The sequence below is a fragment of the Leucoraja erinacea genome, chromosome 15, assembly GCF_028641065.1.
Source record: "Leucoraja erinacea ecotype New England chromosome 15, Leri_hhj_1, whole genome shotgun sequence".
Taxonomy (NCBI): Eukaryota; Metazoa; Chordata; class Chondrichthyes; order Rajiformes; family Rajidae; genus Leucoraja; species Leucoraja erinaceus.
Window position 1 is genome coordinate 35342098 of NC_073391.1, and position 18206 is coordinate 35360303.

At 49.8% G+C, this 18206-nt stretch overlaps 1 protein-coding gene across 4 annotated transcripts in view; it reads right to left on the reverse strand.

Annotated features, from left to right (window-relative positions):
* The window catches only part of pcgf6 (polycomb group ring finger 6), a 39735-nt gene that overhangs the window by 19392 nt on the left and 2137 nt on the right, over window positions 1–18206 (reverse strand). For all 4 annotated transcript variants that reach the window (XR_008724695.1, XM_055647156.1, XM_055647157.1 and 1 more), the window contains exons 3-6: window positions 13578–13674; window positions 11619–11674; window positions 10136–10195; window positions 9092–9221 (exon numbers count right to left, since the gene is read on the reverse strand). Coding sequence is in view for 3 of the 4 variants with exons in the window: in XM_055647156.1 (XP_055503131.1) it covers window positions 9092–9221; window positions 10136–10195; window positions 11619–11674; window positions 13578–13674 (343 nt within the window). In the remaining variant the exon portion in view is untranslated. The remainder of the gene's footprint in view (window positions 1–9091; window positions 9222–10135; window positions 10196–11618; window positions 11675–13577; window positions 13675–18206) is intronic.

The following is an 18206-nucleotide window of genomic DNA, read 5'->3' on the forward strand; positions in this document are numbered from 1 at the left end:
CAGAAATAGAACAACAGTCATTAGAACGACGACAGTCTACGGTGGTCTAGACTGTGACTAGTTTCTGCATCGTTAATCAAGTGTGACCAGTCTGGAGTCTGGCATGGATTAGCTCAGGTAAACATTAAAAACAAAGTGCTGGAGTAACCCAGCAGGTCAGGCAGCATATGTGGAGGACATGGATAGACGACATCTCAAGTCGGGACTTTTCTTTTCAGTTAATAACCCTCGGCCTGACTAATGAAGTGCGATTTCTCAGACAATCAGACCTGCCAAAGAGCCTCCTAACCAATATTAATAACACATCAAAAGCTCACAGATTGAACTGTTGGTTCTAAATCGTCCTGAAACAGCGAAGCATGGAGCCATTTATCAGATGTACACAGGGTTTTACACATATGCTTCTTTTTGCTGACCCATAATCAGTAGTAAACTGCTCCTCCTACACTTTGCAGTGTGTGGCCCATTGGTTTCAGTTAAAAGACATATGGGCAAGTACATGGATCGGAAAGGTTTGAAGGGATATGTGCCATACATGGGCAGATGTGAATAACTTAGGTGGGGCATCTTGGTCGCAGGGATAAGTTGAGCCAATGGACCCATTATTTTCTTCTATGGCTAAATATTAACTCATTGCCCACATCTCTCTCTGGATCTGAGGCCGTTCAGTCCGTTGAGCTCATTCCACCTTCCCTGATCTTGATTCAGTGGATCAAAGCACGGCCTCAAACATCCTCAGAAGACACACCTATCTGGCTGAGAGCAGAAGCACAGCAGGTTAAAACACAGCGGCTTGCACCAAACTACTGGACAGTTAGACTGGCTGTGTCGGAAGGAACTGCAGATTCTGGTTTAAACCGAAAATAGACACAAAATGCTGGAGTAACTCAGTGGGACAGGCAGCATCTCTGCATTCTCAGGAGAGAAGGAATGGGTGACATTTCTGGTCGAGACCAGACTGATGTCAGGGTAGAGGGAGATACATGCATAAGGAAGTGTAAGGTGTGAAAACTGGACAAAGGGAATGGATAGCAAGGAAGATACTGACAGCCTAGCAGTCTGACTGGAGCCGAGACTCTTCAATGACAAGTGAGCTCGGAGTAATAAACCCTCAGCAATGTCTGGTGTCAGGAAGCATTCTCTGCTTGGTTAGCTGTCACATCTCCTGACAAATACACCACAAATGAGCCGGGTCTGCTTGCAGGAGAAACACGTGCTTCTGTCCAGCCTCTGCTACAATTAACTTTGCGGCCTGAGAGAGTTTAACTCTGACAGCCATGCACCCAACCCACCCATTGTGTTCACAGACTGACCAACACAAACCGGACCCTCTCACAAGCTGACCACACGGACCAAAGCAACCCACTCCATGCTGCCGACTTCCTGGAGGTCACTCGGGGCCAGTAACAACCATCTCAACCTCTGCTGCAGAGACTGGGTAGCCCGTGACTCTCTCCCGACACCCGAATGCCATTCCACCATCACTAAGGCACAGGTCAGCAAAACGATGCAATGGGCTGTAAAACTAAACTCGTTCAACAAGGATAAGCGAGGACAAAACCAACCTGCTGAATGGCATCTCATCATTAACCAAACCATTCAGGGCCTCCACCAGAGTCAGAGAGAGAGAGAGAGTGTCGTGCAGGAGATGGCATCAGTCGTGTGCATGGTCCTTGACTACATTAGGTCCAAGGGGAATAAATCCTTCCTCTAACGGGGGTGGGGGGGACACAGGTAAGCAACCGTTGCTTTTGTTCCGCAGAGCAGGATTGGTGTGGTTTATTATCACGTTCTCCAGCTCCACTGTCCCAAGTTCGAGAGCCTGTCACCCACTGAGAGTCGCTGCATTTCACCCTCCTTCACAGCCACATGGGAGGAAGCTGGGTCCCCAAGTACAACTTTCCATGCACCATTGACCTCAGGGTAGGCACGGTGGCACAGTGTTATAGTTGCAGCCTTACAGCGCCAGAGACCCTGGCTCAATCCTGACCACGGGTGCTGTCTGTGAGGAGTTTGTACGCTCTCCCCATGGGTTTTCTCCGGGTGCTCCGGTTTCCTTCCACACTCAAAAGACTGTGGGTTAAAAGGCTTCGGTAAAAATTGTAAATTTTCCCTAGTGTGTGTAGGATAGTGTTGGTGTGCGGGCGGGAATCTCTGGTCGGCACCGACCTGGTGGGTCAAAGGGCCTGTTTTCACGCTGTATCGCTAAACTAAACCAAACTTTGACCTTGGTTACTCTTTGTCAATTCTCCTGATGCAGGACTGTTCTGTGAAGTGCATGTTGCATCAGACAGACTGATTGATCTGCAGAGACAGAGAGTCAGAAGTGTAGAGAACAGCAGATCTGTCAGTTCCCCGGGCGCTGGGAAGTTGGCCAAAAAAGTGCAGGCACGTCCATCCACAGAAGGCAGAGTCAAGCCGAATAAAGGAGATCTGTGCCTTAGAGCGGTAACGAGAACCATAGACAGTGCACACTAACACAGGGCAGCTGATCCCACCCTGACCAGAATGCAGAGGCGGACAGGGAGATTCTAGAACAAGGAGCTGGGGTTAAAGGTCTCTGTGGGGTCAAAGGTGGGTAAACCCCAGGGACAGGTGAGGTCACTGTGCTGGGAGGCGACGGAGGAAGCCGCTGCAGAGATAAGCCAGGTAATTAGTGGCTGCTGGGCCTAATAACAGCAGTCGGAAAATGATCGGGAAATATCGGAGGAACGGGATTAACCTGCACTTGTCGAGGTGGGGATTAGTCAACAATAATCAGCACGGCTTTGTTACACAGAATGCCGTCTTATTAGCCTGAGTTTTTCAAAGAGGCAACTAAATATGTTGATGAGGGCATTGCATTGACCTAGTCTAGACGGGTTTCAGTCGGGCCTGAGGAAAGGTCCCACGTGAGACCAGGATCCATGAAACTCAGGGCGGTTTGATAAACGGAACAGAGGATGCTGGTGGGGGGTTACTTCAGCGACTGGAAGCCCGTGACTAGAGGTGCACCACTGGGTTAGGTCCTAGGACCCTTGCTGTTATATTCTTTGCAGCATGCGAAGGTCGGGTAGCAAAGTTCACAGGAGACACAACATTGGATGGTTAATGTGTTAATTTTGCATGTCTATGAATTTGGAGGTTGTACTGGCAAGACTTTCCAAATATTCAATGGTACACCTAGTAATACTCCAACAGACCTTAAATCTGGTGTGCCAAATGCCTAATCATTGGGATTCTCAAATAGACCGACAACTGATTTCAGTTTTACCATCATCAGGATAATATGTCATTGGACAGTGAATTAGGGGCAAAACAATGAGAAGTGGAACAATGCAGAAAATGTGAGGGAGCACTAGTTTAGTTTACAGATAGAGTGTGGAAACAGACCCTTCGGCCCACCGAGCCTGTGCCGACCAGCGATCACCCTTTACATTAACACTATCCGACACACACCAAGGACAATTTACAATTATCCCCAGCCAATTAACCCGTATGTCTTTGGACTGTGGGAAGAAACCGAAGGCCCCAGAGAAAACCCACGCAGGTCACAGGGAGAACGTACAAACTCTGTACAGACAGCACCCGTAGCCAGGATCGAACCCGGGTCTCCAGCACTGTAAGGCAGCAACTCTACCGTTGCGCCACAGTGCCGCTGCACTAATAGGCCCAGCATTCAGAGTGAACGGGAGGAGCCTAGCAGCATGATGGCATCAGATGTACCGTAATGAACATGCCCTGGGATTTACGACGGCACCAGTCTGGTAGATAAGATATTACAAATGGGGCAGCTGCTGGAGAGCAGAGAATGTGAACAAGGAGAACATTCTGGAAAGGTGTATGGCGCCTGCGCAGCCTCAGAGGAAAGGCGCTGTGTGGTGAGGATCTGGCACCAGGCCACGGCAGGATGTGACCACACTGGGGAACAGCACAGGCACTCACCGAACTGTTGCCACAGCTACAAAAGTACAGCCATCAGGACAGGCTCAGCCAACTGGGGTAAAGTCATTGTCACACAGCACAGAAACAGGCCCTTCAGCCCAACTTGTCCATGCCCACCGAGATGCCCATCTAAACGAATCCCACTTGCCTGTGTTGGGCCCCTAAACCTTTCCTAACAATGTACCTGTCCAAGTGTCTTTTAAAATTCTGTTATTGTACCTGCCCCAAGTACCTCCTCTGGCAGCTCATTCCATATACCCATCACCCTCTGGGTGAAAAAGCTGCCCCTATTACCCCCTCATGTTGTTCTCTATGGGAGATTTAATTGAGATAAACGACACTACGAGAGGCCTAGAAAGGTTGAACAGGAAAGACCTAATCCCCCGGCAGAGTTGTCCACAAACAGGGTCCACAGACCAGATTGTGAAGTGGAGCTTGTGTGGGCTAGTTACTCATCGACTCCCTGGTCTCTGCCGACACCCACTGGCCACAGCCGGTAACTGCAACCAGAGCTCTGCATCAGGCAGCAGGAAACGGCCAAGATCGTAGAGACAGACGAGCAGACACAGGCAAGAGCCCGACCACAACCACCCATTTACACAGACCTCACATTTTAAACCCACACTCTCGTCGCACACCACCCCCCCACCCAAATTCATGTGATAGGAGCAGAATTAGGTCATTCGGCCCATCAAGTCTACTCTGCCATTCGATCATGGCTGATCTATCTCTCCCTCCAAACCCCATTCTCCTGCCTTCTATCCATAACCCCTAGCTACCTCTGCCTTAAAAATATCTATTGACTTGGCCTCCACAGCTCTCTGTGGCAATGAATTCCACGGATTCATCACCCACACACCAGGGTTTCTTTCACAGAGCCAAGCCTTTGTGAAGCACGTGCTGCAGGGTTTTGATTCATATTAATTTACTATATCTCTACCTTCAAAATCATAATAGAAACAGAAACATAGGTGCAGGAGAGGGCAATTTGGCCCTTCGAGCCAGCACCGCCATTCAATATGATCATGGCTGATCATCCAGAATCAGTACCCTGTTCCTGCTTATTCCCCATATCCCATTGATTCCTTTAGCCCCTAAAAAACCTCACACTCTCTTGAAAACGTCCAGTGAATTAGCCTCCACTGCTTCTGTGGCAGAGAATTCCACAGATTCTGGGTGAAAATGTTTTTCCTCATCTCAGTCCAAAATAGCCTACCGCTTATTCTTAAACTGTGACTCCTGGTTCTGGACTCCCCCAACATCGGGAACATTTCTCCTGCATTTATCCTGTCCAATCCTTTAAGCATTTAATTTTTCTTTAAAATCCTCTCTCATCCTTCTATTTTCCAGTAAATACAAGCCCAGTCGACCCATTCTTTCATCATATGTCAGTCCCACCATCCCGGGAATTAACCTGGTGAACCTACGCTGCACTCCCTCAATCGCAATAATATTCTTCCTCAAATTAGGAGACCAAAATTGCACACAATACTCCAGGTGCAGTCGCACCAGGGCTCTGTACAACTGCATTAGGACCTTATTGCTCCTAAAATCAAATCCTCTTGCAATGAAGGCAAACATGCCATTAGATTTCTTCACTGCCTGCTGTACCTGTATGCTTACTTTCAGAGACTGATGTACAAGCACATCCAGGTCTTGTTCAACCTCCTCTTTTCCTAATCTGACACCATTCAGATAATAATCTGCCTTCCTGTTCGTGCCACCAAAGTGGATAACCTCACATTTATCCACATTATACTGCATCTCCCATACATCTGCCCACTCACCCAACCAATCCAAGTCACCCTGCAGCCTCATAGCATCATCCTTGCAGCTCAGTCACCCAGCTTTGTGTCACCCGCAAACTTGGAGATGTTACATTTAATTCCCTCATTTAAATCATTAATATATATTGTCAATAACTGGCGTCCCAGTACCGAGCTTTGCGGCACCCCACTACTCACTACCTGCTATTCTGAAATGGATTCCTACTCTTTGTTTCCTGTCGGCCAACCAGATCTCTTTCCATGTCAATACCCTACCCCCAATACCATGTGCTCTAATTTTGCACACTAATCTCTTGTGTGGGACCTCGTCAAAGACTTTTTGAAAGTTCAGATACACCACATCCACTGGCTCTCCGTTATCCATTCTACTATTACATCCTCAAAAACATTTCAGAAGATTAGTCAATGCTGACTTGGACCGATCCATCACTGCTATCCACATGCGCTGCTATTACATCTTTAATAATCGACTCAAGCATCTTCCGCACTGCCGATGTCAGGCTAACTGGTCTATAATTCCCCGTTTGCTCTCTTCCTTCTTTCTTAAAAAATTGAAGTTACATGAGATACCCGCCAGTCCTACAGAAACTGATCCAGTGTCTAATAAACATTGGAAAATGATCACCTATGCATCACGATTTCTAGGGTCACCTCCTCAGGTACTCTGGGATGCAGACCATCAGACCTTGGGGATTTATCTGCCATCAGCCCAACAGTTTACCTAACACCATTTTATGACTAATATGTAGCAATGTTACAAAATTTTGAGATTTTAAAAATCAAGTTTGCAATTTATCCCATCAGATAAAGCATAACAATAAGTTTAATTTGACACCAAATTCACTTTCATATCTCAAGTATTAAAAAAGTTATGGCCATTTTCATACTCGGAAATTAGCATCTTGTTCCCTATTGATTTTCAATGGACATTACAAAAAAGCTGTGATCTTGGATAATCAAAGGCCCATTTCTTAAGGAAAGATTAACATTTTTAAATAGCCTAAGTGTCCAAAGATTATTCACAAATAATTCACAATATAACATGATTTTTATATCTAATTTACATTAATTTATAGGCCAAATGGAAGGAATTTAGTGTTCAATTGCTGTAAATAAATGCCCATTTAAATCGGCTTTCTAGTGGGTTTTCTGTGAACGCGCTGGTTTAGAACGTTGACAGCGCGCTGGATTAGTGCCCTCAAATGCCGAGAAAAATACTGCGGGATATAAAAAGCCCAAAATGAACTACTCGCTATAGATAACTTGATATTCAGGGTTATATATATGCCCCATTTAATGTAAAAATACGGTACATACCTTTAATTGTTTGCTTTATAAAACCCTGGGGCTGCGAGATGTTGCGGAATCAGAGAGTAATTTTAAACTATTATAACTATATTATCGAGGCCTATAAAACTAATAATACCTTTTGCGACCGGGTCTTGCAGCGATTTTTCGTTAATGATTTACTAGGCTGAACATCTGCGATTAGTACAGCCTAGTAAAAATCGCGTTTTAAACCCGCCCCCTCCAAACAGCGCCAAAATCGCGGACCTGGCTGTGGGCAGATTCCCAATGGCGATTCAGGTAGGTTTTGTAACATACCTATAATATGGATTCCCTTCAGTTCCTCCCTCCCATTAGATCCTCAATACCCTAGTATTTCTAATGTTCCCTAATAGTTCCAATTAAATGCCATAATCCTGAACCCAGGAGTCAGCAATCTCACAATCTTCTTCCTTGCTGCCCTTGCACAGTTTTTCTACTCTGCACCTCTCTGTAGCTGTAAAACTATATAGTGCTTACTGTTTATGTTTCGTTTGCAATGCCCGATGTACTAACACATGGTATAACAGGCAAAACAATGTTTTTCACTGCACCTTGATACACATGCCAATAATAAACCAATACCTCAGCACCACTTTCTTGCACTGTGTTCATACGGTCTCCCAAGGTTCCCCTATTATCCAAATCTCTACCATGTGACTGAGCACACATCACCTCCTGGGTGGAGAAGTCTACTAAAGATTAACTACAGGGGGAATGGGGCAAGCAATTTCATCTCATCTCAGTTGTGAATGGACAGCTTTTGAGTATGTATTAAAAATGTGTGTTTTTAGTGTTCTTTAACTTGTTTTACGCAGGGTTTGCGGGAAACATTTACCTGACGGAGATGCAATTTTTTTCCATATCATATCTCCGTCCACAAAGGCCTAACATCGAGAAGTTGGTGGCCTTTGCTGGAGACCGACTTTGAGAGCTCCACCACGAGAGCCTGCAGGACTTAACATCGTGGAGCCCACGATCCCTTTGCCAGGGATCGACTTCGGAGATCCAACCGTGAATGCCTGCGGACTTTAACATCGTAGAGCTCGTGGTCTCTGGTTAGAGACCGACGTTTGGGCGCTCCAAGCCACAGGAGCTTCGACCGCCTCGAGGAGGGAGCTTAGGGCGCCCCAATGCGGGGGCTTCAACCGCCGGCTGCGGGAGTTTTGCTCGCGGGAGAATAAAAGAGGAAGAAGTTTGGACTTTTTTTACCTTCCATCACAGTGGTGAATGTTTATGTTAACTTTTATGTAATTGTGTATTTTGTTGCTTTTTTTTTTAGTATGGCTGTATGGTAATTCGCATATCACTGTACCTTTATTGGTACACGTGACAATAAAAGATCTTTGACCTTTTTTACTATGAGAATGTGAACACAGGATCCAGACATCCCAACTCGGAAAACATTCATTTCGAGCCGCGCCCATCAAGCTCCTTTAGGATTCCGAAAACATAGAAACATAGAAAATAGGTGCAGGAGTAGGCCATTCAGCCCATCGAGCCAGCACTGCCATTCAATGATCATGGCTGAACGTCCAAAATCAGTTCTTGCTTTCTCCCCATATCGCTTGATTCCATTAGCCCTAAGAGCTAAATCTGACTCTCTTGAATTTCTCCAGTGAACATCACAAATAAGTTGAGTTTCTCCACTATGATAGACCTGCCACGCCAGGAAACAACTTGATGAAGCTCCACTGCAAGTCCATCCCTCTTTGGGCTGGGTGACCGGATCTGCTCCATTCCCAGTGGGTCTAACCACAGCCGGATATACACTGGAGAGACACCTCCACTGTTTACTCAAGTGCTGTTGCAGTTAAGGTAACACACCGCTGGAAGGAACTGCAGATGCTGGTATACACCGAAGATAAAGACACAAAATGCTGGAATAAATCAGCGGGACAGGCAGCAATTCTGGATAGAAGGAATGGGTGATGTTTCGGGTCGAGACCCTTCTTCAGACAGAAGAAGGGCCTCGACCCGAAACGTCACACATTCCTTCTATCCAAAGATAACACCCTGCCTGACTGTGGGCTGATGCGCGAGAGGTGACTCACCCAATAAATTCGAGCACCAGGGAGATATCGAGTTGCGGCGTGGGTTCGGCCGGTGGGGTCACGGACAGCGGCAGCTTCTTACCCAGCGGTCGGATACGACTCCCTTTGCCACTGATGGGCACCTGCACAACTGGAGAGCAGACAATGTTACCTGTGGAAGCTGAACCTGTTCTCAGGTGAAATAACCAAGAGTAATGTGTGGAACAGAACAGGACGTTCTTAGATAGATGCTGAGGTCACACATTCTAGGACTCAGCCCAGGCTTTTGCTGCACCAAGTGGCAGCACCACAGACTGGCCAAGCTGGAGGCACCGGCCCTGGGACACCAGCAGTGTCACAGACCGGCCCACTGCAGGGTCACAGACCGGCCCACTGCAGGGAGAGGCAAGCTCCAATGCTGTCCACAGTAATGCTGTCCGCAGGAACACTGGAGCTCCAGGCCCTGGGACACTGCAGAGTGGCCCACTGCAGGTCGAAGCAAGCTCCAATGCCATGCGGCCTTCAGAACGCCCCGCTGCAGGGAGAGGCAAGCTCCAATGCTGGCCGCAGTGACGCAGCTTTCAGCATTCAGGTCTGGAGCTCCCAACGTGCAAACCCCAGCAGTGGTTCAGGCCGGCCCGCCGCATGGCAAGGCAAGCTGCAACATTGGCTGCAGTGACGCAGCTTTCAGTTCTGGGCTCGACGGGTGAGGGAACAACTAGGCTGGTGCAGACGGTGCTACAGTCGCTATTACGGGCGAAGTCTGGATCTGGCCTGGTAAAAGCACACATGGGTAGGATTCGTGTTCTCATGGTAGGGGTGTCAAAAACTAGACAGCACTGGTGCTGAGAGCAAGACGTTTTTAAAGGGATCTGAGGGGTGCTTTACACAGACAGGGTTTGATGCCTGGAATGCACTGCCAGGGGAGATGGCATTTAGCACTGGAACAGGCAAGGCACACGGTATGATCCAAATGTGGGCAAATAGGACTAGTGCAGATGGGTGTAAAGGTCAGCATGGATGTGCCGGGCTGTACAACTGTGAGTGTGTAACTCTATAACTCACCCGGCTTGGGAACCTCAAGCCCTCTCTCATGGTAGAACTCATGAAGCCGTATTTTCTCACCTGGAATCAAAGCAGCTCATATCAGTCTGTGAATACACGAGTGTAACTTCACAACAATTAGACTGTGAAAGTCCAAGTCCACCGAAGGCTGTTTGGGTCAAACAGACTGGATGAAAGCCTTTCTCCAGGCCATGCAGACTATGATAGCAAGGGTTAACCCCACTGTTTACCCAGACTGGGATAGCAAGGATTAATGCCACTGTTCACGCAGACCGGGACAGAGGATTAACCCTGTTCACCCCGACTTGGACAGAGAGGGTTAACCCCACTGTTGACTGGGACACTGAGGGTTACTCCCACTCTCCATTTCACCACCTGGAATGGAATGGAAGTGCATCGGATTGACAGGGATCAAGGGCAAACACAGGCCAGCACAACCATGAGTGGTGTCAGTGCAGACTCCCTCTGCTGTCCCCTGATGGGGAGGAACAGGAGGATGAGCAGCTCTATGGCACGGTTGTGACGTTGTGGGCGGTGCGACCGACGTCACAGCGGCCTCTGCAGTCTGTCTGTGTATTTTTTATTTTTTTGTCCCGTTGAGGGTTTAGTTTGTAGCGGGTTTTTAAATGTGTATGTGTGGGGGGTGGAAACTTTTAAATCTCTTCCCTGCAAGGAGACCCGACCTTTTACCCGTCGGGTCTCCATTGCCGTTGGGGCCTAGCACCGTGGAGCGGCCTCCAACCGGAACGACCTGGAAGCTCAAGTCACGGAGCCTGTGGAGCTGCGGAGCCGTGGAGCTGCGGACCTACCTCCGTGGAGCTAGCCAGCTTTGGAGCGTGGAGAGCTGCGGCGGCGCGCTGCTGCGACCCGACTCCGGTGGATGGTGACACCGGGAGCTCGCGGGTCCCCGGTGGGAGACCGCTTTGTGGGGCACTGGCAACGGCAACTTCTCCCGCTCGAATTGCGGGGTTCAGAGTGACCTGGAGTGGGGCTTTACAACGCCCGGCGCGGCTTTAAATTGCCGCGGACTTGCTAGCGCCCGCCGGGGGCTCCAACATCAAGACCCGGGGCAGGGCCTTAAATCGCCCGGCGTGGCTTTGAGTGGCCGCGGACTTGCTAGCGCCCGCCAGGGGCTTTGACCTCGACTTCGGGAGAGGAATGGAGAGCAGGGGAGAGATAAGACTTTGCCTTCCATCACAGTGAGGAGGAGACTCACTGTGATGGATGTTTGTGTGAATTGTGTTGGTGTGTGTCTTGGTTCTTTTCTTGTATGGCTGCAGAAACCAAATTTCGTTTGAACCTCATGTGAGGTTCAAATGACAAATAAAAGGTATTGTATTGTATTGCCGACGGTGCGCTGGGCTGGGATGTGCCCCACACTGTGTGCTGCCCACACTGACTGTGACTGCACGTCCTCACCCTGCCCCTGACTCCCAAAGGGCCCACTGTCTGCACCCTGCCTCAGCGAGCATCCTGTACTTACTGCTCTCCAGGTTGGGCACCAGCTTGTAAACAATATCTTGCAGCTTTCTGTCCAGCCTACGAGGAAACAACACGTTATCCCGAGGGAACAAAACTGCAGGAGGAGGAGGAGGGGAGGGGATGAGGGGTGGGGGGGGGGGGGGGGGGGGGGGGGGGGGGAGGGGGGGGAGAGAGGGGAGGGGGGTTGGCGGGCATCCACATCCAAGGAAGGCAAATCAGAACATCACAGGAGTGCAGGATCAGGAGATGGAGGTGCAAGATTAGTCCATAAGTTCATAAGTTCATAAGTCACAGCAGCAGAATTTGGCCCCTTGAGTCTACTCCACCATTCAATCATGGCTAATCTTTTTTTCCTCTCTTAACCCCATTCTCCTGCCCTCTGCCCATAACCTTTGACAGACAATAATTGTATAGACTGCTGTAATGTGGGGTCACCTGCATCGAAGACCTGAGGAGCCTTGTGTACATGTCCAAGCATCGCTGCCTGCAGGGCAGCACAGAGCAATGGCGGGGGTGTGAAGGCAGCAAATGGATCCTGGAGATAGGCACAAAATGTTGAAGTAACTCAGCGGGACAGGCAGCATCTCTGGATAGAAGGACTGGGTAACGTTTTGGTTCGAGACGCTTCTTCAGACCCGATACAGAGACCAAGATACATGCCTCAGTCAGCTGGAGGCAGTGCTCTATGTCATCTGATGATGGATCAGCTACAGCTGAATACCACGAAGACACCTGGTCACTGCACTATGGAAGGACATGGTGGCGCTGGGATGGTGTAAAAGAGATTCACCAGAAAAACACCCACAAAGTACTGTACTAACTCAATGGTAGACAAAAATGCTGGAGAAACTCAGCGGGTGAGGAAGCATCTATGGAGCGAAGGAAATAGGCAACATTTCGGATCGCGACCATTCAATGGGTCAGGCAGTATCTCTGGCGAACACAGATAGGTGATGTTTTGGAGGGGACCCATCTAGAAACTGTTTGTAGAGGTGGGGGGGGGGGGGAGAAAGTTGGAAGGGGGAGCAGGACAAAGCTTAGCAAGTGATAGGTGGATACAGATGAGGGAGTGGTTTTGATGGGCAGATAGATGGACAAAGGCCAGGGATGAAAAGATAAAACGTATGAGACAAGGATATATATTGGGTGCAAATTGTGAAGCCAGAGAGAGGAATAGAGGTGGAAGGGGAGAAATGGGTACAAATTCATATGGGACAAAGAGAGGGGGGTTTGTTTGTAGTTTAGTTATGTAAAATTGGAGATTTCAAGGAACTTCACTGAATGCATCCAACCATACCCACATCACCTGATAACTTGGAGACGCAACAATCGGTAGATGCTGCTTTACAAAATAAAACAAAGTGCTGGAATAACTCAGTCGGTAAGGCTGCTTCTGTGCAGAACGAGGGTAGATGACCTTTCAGGTCAGGACCCTTCATCATACTGATGGTGGGGAGTTGAGAGGGGGAAGCAAACTAGAAGAGAGGAGGGGCAGGACAAAGCCTGGGATATAATAGGTTGATACAGGTGAGGGGGGTTGATAGATAGTTGGTCAAAGGCCAGTGATGAGAAGACAGAAGGATTGAAGAGTGGACAGGTAACATCCCTCACTGACCTCCCAATGGCCTCCCTGATCAGACTTCCCATTAACCCTCCCACTCAGTGTCACTCCCATAACCACACACAAAACACTCACGCCCCTCCTCACTAACATCCCTTTGCCCCCTCAACCTAATGATCCCCAAGTGAGCCCATGATTTCACTCCCATGACCAGTAGTCCATGCGTCCTTCGCCCACTTCCCCATTCACCAACCTCCCCCCATTCACCGCCCGCTCCCTGCTCCCCAACCATCGAGCTCTCCCTGCTCCCCACGGTCCGCCCACTTCCTGCTTCCCACTCACCACCCCCCTTCCCCCGGCTCCCCACCCCTCCCCACCTTCTCCCTGCTCCCCACTCACCTGATGTTGTACAGTGGCTGTGTCTGGTGAACGGTGATGTTGCACTTGGGACAGCGGTTGCTGTAGTCAAAATGTTTCACGATGCAGCTCTTACAGACTGCAGAGACACAAGGTGGGGACTTGCAATGAAGCTACACTGGCATGACAAACACGTTTCCCTCAAGGGAAGAAATCCCAGCCACACACACGGGAGAGTAATGACCCCAAACTCACAACAACTAATGCCTGGCACAGAGAGTGACAGGCTGACTCCTGGTGTGGGGCCGAGCCAGATGAACAACTGAGAGACAGGGCCCAAACTTCAGAGGCCAGAAGCTGCTTGTCAAACATTCAGAATCCGGACTGATGAGGTAAACAGCAAAGAATGTTTCCACAGACCGCACAGCCAGGACAAGGGAGATAGTTAAGTTTGAGGAAGTGGAAGTTGAAATGAATGAATGAATGATTATTTATTATATACTAGGTACAATAAAATTATTTGTTTTGCATACAATACAAAAGTCGCCAGGTATAGGGGGATGACAAAGTTACAAAAGTATTGATTGGTGTCCCCCCCCATGCCGGGTTCATCTATGTTCTCTCTGTGGCCCCCACAACACCGAATCCCTCTGTTCTCTTGGCGGCTCCCCACATGCCGGGACCCTTTACACGGAGAGATTAATAAATCTTTGGAACACTCAGTCTTTGTATAACTCAGAGCTGATATGGTAGATGTTTGTGCTCAGCGGATGGAGGATATGGGGTAGAGCGAGGATAATGCAGCCGAGACAGAGGTTTAGCTTCAGTCTCATTGAATGGTGGAGCAGGATGAAGAGCAGAATGGGTGTGAGGGGCGGCAGAGTGAGGTCAGGAAATATCCCTGCACACGGCGCCTCTCGCCAGTGGGACTGTGGACGCCGGAGGGCGCTCGGGAATCTCGGACCCAGATCAAGGTTTTGTTTGGCAGGGGTGTGAGAGATATGTGGAGTTAAGCAGCAGGTCAGCCATGATGTGACAGAGGCAACAGATCTGCCATGATGTGACCAGTCTGAATGACTGTGTTTGGTCTGACTCTGCACCCTCTGACAGAGGGAGGTTTGACCCCCGACCCTACAGTCTTTCTGTCCCCTCTCTGATGTGTCTTTCTATGGATAACAGGCAGCGCATACTTTATGATGGTGCACCCTGGCACCTCTAATGAATTAAAAACTAATTTGTTAATATTTAGAAATGTTAATATTACAAGATTGAAGTGAATAAAATGTGAAGTGAATTAATAAAGGCCCGTAACCAGCTTATTGGACGCGGGACGACTGGAACGGATGCAATGGCTACAACGGGCTTTGTGTCCAGCTGTAGCTCGGCCTGCAAACTGGCACCAAAATGCCGCTTCTTGCACATGGACTCGATGGGCTGTTCTGTGCATACTGTACTAACTAGGGTGATTGTGCTTATGTACTGAGATTGTCTTGCTGAGCTGAAAACAAAAAATGTATTTCACTCTATCTGGTATCCGTGACAATAAACAAACCATTTAACTGTGGCGCCATCTGGTGGAGACGATGGTTGAGCCAGTTAGATCGAAAACGTCAGTAGAGCCGGGGGGCGGGGGTGTGTGTCATCAGTTCAACGGGTGTGTCCAACAGCTGAGCTATTTACGTGTGTGTCTAAAGCTTGTAAAAAAAGATAGCATTATTCACTGGTGGAAAACACCTGGTGGTTGAGCCACTTATAGATCCAACCGTCGTCAGTAAGCTCGGACGGTCACGTGACTGAGTTTGGCGGGAATTGGGGCTGAAGAACGTCATCAGTCAACGGGTGTGTCCTACAGCAACAGCAGGGATTGTGCTTGAGCTCTCATTTAACGCGCAAATCCAGGGGCTTCTTAGCGCCGTCAATGGCAGCTCCATCCGAACGTACGGTGTTCGCATGGTCCCTCTCATTTACTGATTCTGCCGTTGCTGGGCACCGATTTCCTCCGGGCACAGTCCCTGCTGGTCGACATGAGGGGACAGCGTCTCGTTCATTCTGCGACTTTGGAATCAATCTCCTTGCGCCCCGCTGCCTTCGCCACGCCACACCTTGACCCGGTGTCTTCCGTTGACAATGTATACGCCCAAATTTTGACCGTATTCCCCAATATACTAACCCCCCAGTTTCAATCGGCCAGCCCCAAACATGGGGTGGTGCACAAGATTCCCACCACCGGGCCGCCACTCCATGCACATGCATGCAGGCTTCCCCCCAACAAGCTCCACATTGCCAAGTACAAGTTCCGTCAGATGGAGGCGAATCGTTCAGACAGCCTGTGGGCCTCTCCGCTTCATATGGTCCCTAAAGTGTCTGGGGGCTGGAGGCCTTGTGGGGATTACCGCCGTCTCAATGACGCCACGACAGCCCACCGGTACCCTGTTCCTCACATCCAGGACTTCATGGCTCATCTGGACGGCGCCAAGTTTTTTTCTAAGGTCGACATGGTTCGGGGCTATCACCAGATTCCGGTCCATCCGGACAACGTACTAAGACAGCTATCATCACCCCTTTTGGGCTGTTTGAGTTCCAGCGGATGCCGTTCGGCCACATGAGCGCTTTCCAGCGACTGATGGACATGGGCGTGGTTTGGATTTCCTGTTTATTTACTTGGACGATATCCTCTTTGCCAGTCGCTCTCGCCAGGGCACTGCTCTTATCTCCGGTTGTTCTGTCAGCGGCTCAGCCAGCATGACCTGACCATCAAACTGGCTAAGTGTCAGTCCTGGATGTGAGGAACAGGGTACCGGTCGGCTGTCGTGGCACCATTGTGGTAATCCCCACAAGGCCTCCAGCCTCGAGACACTTTAGGGTCTCAGTTCCATCAATTTCCTTGGCATGGTGCAGTCCCGCTCCTGGGCAAGGTTGAGGCCGTTTATCAGTTTCCTCGGCCGTCCACGGTGAGAGGGCTCCAGGAGTTCGTGGGCATGGTGAACTTTTATCATCGTTTCGTGCCAGTGGCTGCTTGGATCATGCGTCCAATGTTTAAGTTCATGGCCAGCAAGCAGCAGGGACCTCGTGTGGGATGATGAGGCCACGGCCGTTTTCGACAGCGCGAAAGTGGGCGACGATGCTGGTTCATCCGCGGGCTGTTCCCCGATCGCCCTGACGGTTGATGTGTCTGACACCGCTGTGGGGGGAGGGGGGGTTCGCGTGCTGATTGATGGACGCTGGCAGCCCCTTGCCTTTTTCAGTCATCAACTGAGCAGAAATACAGTGTTTGTGATCATGAGCTCCTTGTGCTTTATCTGGCCATTTTACATTTTCGTTATTTCCTGAGGTCAGAAATTTAACTGGGCCAGGGCATGTATTCCCTGTCAGGCATCCAAGGTCTAGCGTCACGTCAAGGTGCCCTTGCAGGATTTTGCTTTACCTCACCGGTGGTTTGATCATATTCACATTGACATCGTGAGACCGTTGTCCCCGTCCAGGGGTGTCACTCATCTTCTCACCGTTGTGGATCGCTTCACGCGGTGCGGAGGATGTCCCGCTCTCTGATACCTCTGCTGCCCTCGCTGCCCACTGGACCGCCCGTTTCAGTTTTCCGGTGGACATCTCGTCCGACAGGGGTGCGCGGTTCACCTTCGAGTTGAGGTCTGCCATGACCCGGCTGTTGGGACCTCAGCTACATCACACCACGGCCTACCACCTGCAATCCAACGGTTTGGTCGAGTGGTTTCACCGCCACCTGAAGGCCTCCTTGAAGGCGCGGCTCACAGGTCCGGATTGGATGGACGAGTTGCCGTGGTTTCTGTTGGGAATCCGCACTGCCCCGAAGGAGAACCTGGAGACTTTGTCTGCTGAGTTGGTGTATGGCGCCCCGCTTACCGTTCCGGGGATTTCATTCCGTCGGCGCATGGGCAGCAGGAGCCGCCCTCATCCATGCTGGTGCGTCTCCGGGAGAAGTTGGGCACGCTCTCTTCTGTTCCGACGTCCCGTCATGGTCTTGCTCCCTCACACGTTCCGTCTGTTCTCAAGGACCGCCCATATGTTCTCCTGCATCGTGATGCTCATCGGATGCCGCTGCAACGACCATATGAGGGTCCTTTCCGGGTTGCGGCACGGCACCTCGACTTTTGTGCTGGACATGTCGGTGGCTTGCCTTAAGCCGGTTCATTTGGACATTAGTCAGCCAGTCTAGGTGGCCCAGCCTCGTCGTCGGAGGGCGCCGGCCATCCCGCCAGCTTCCGCCTTCATCTTTGCCGCTTGTGTGTGTACGAGTTCAGGTCGCCTCGTTCGTCTCCCTGCTCGTTTTCATTCCTCCGGTTGTGGAGGGGGATCATGTGGTGCCATCTGGTGGTTGAGCCTCGACAGTACAGCTAGGACGGTCACGTGACTGAATTTGGTGGGAGTTGGGGGTGAAGAACGTCATCAGTCAACGGGTGTGTCCTACAGCAACAGCAGGGACTTTGCTTGAGCTCTCATTTAATGCACGTGTTTAAAAGTTGCATTTGCCTATAAAGATAGTTTTATTCACAACTCGTGGATTACTACAGAACCATTACCTGGAAGCGACTATTTGCGTGCTAGCCACAGTAGATCTACAAATGCATTTCACCATCGCTCCACTCTTAAATCTCTACTCCTACTGCAACATTTCTCAACTCAACTGTGACACTC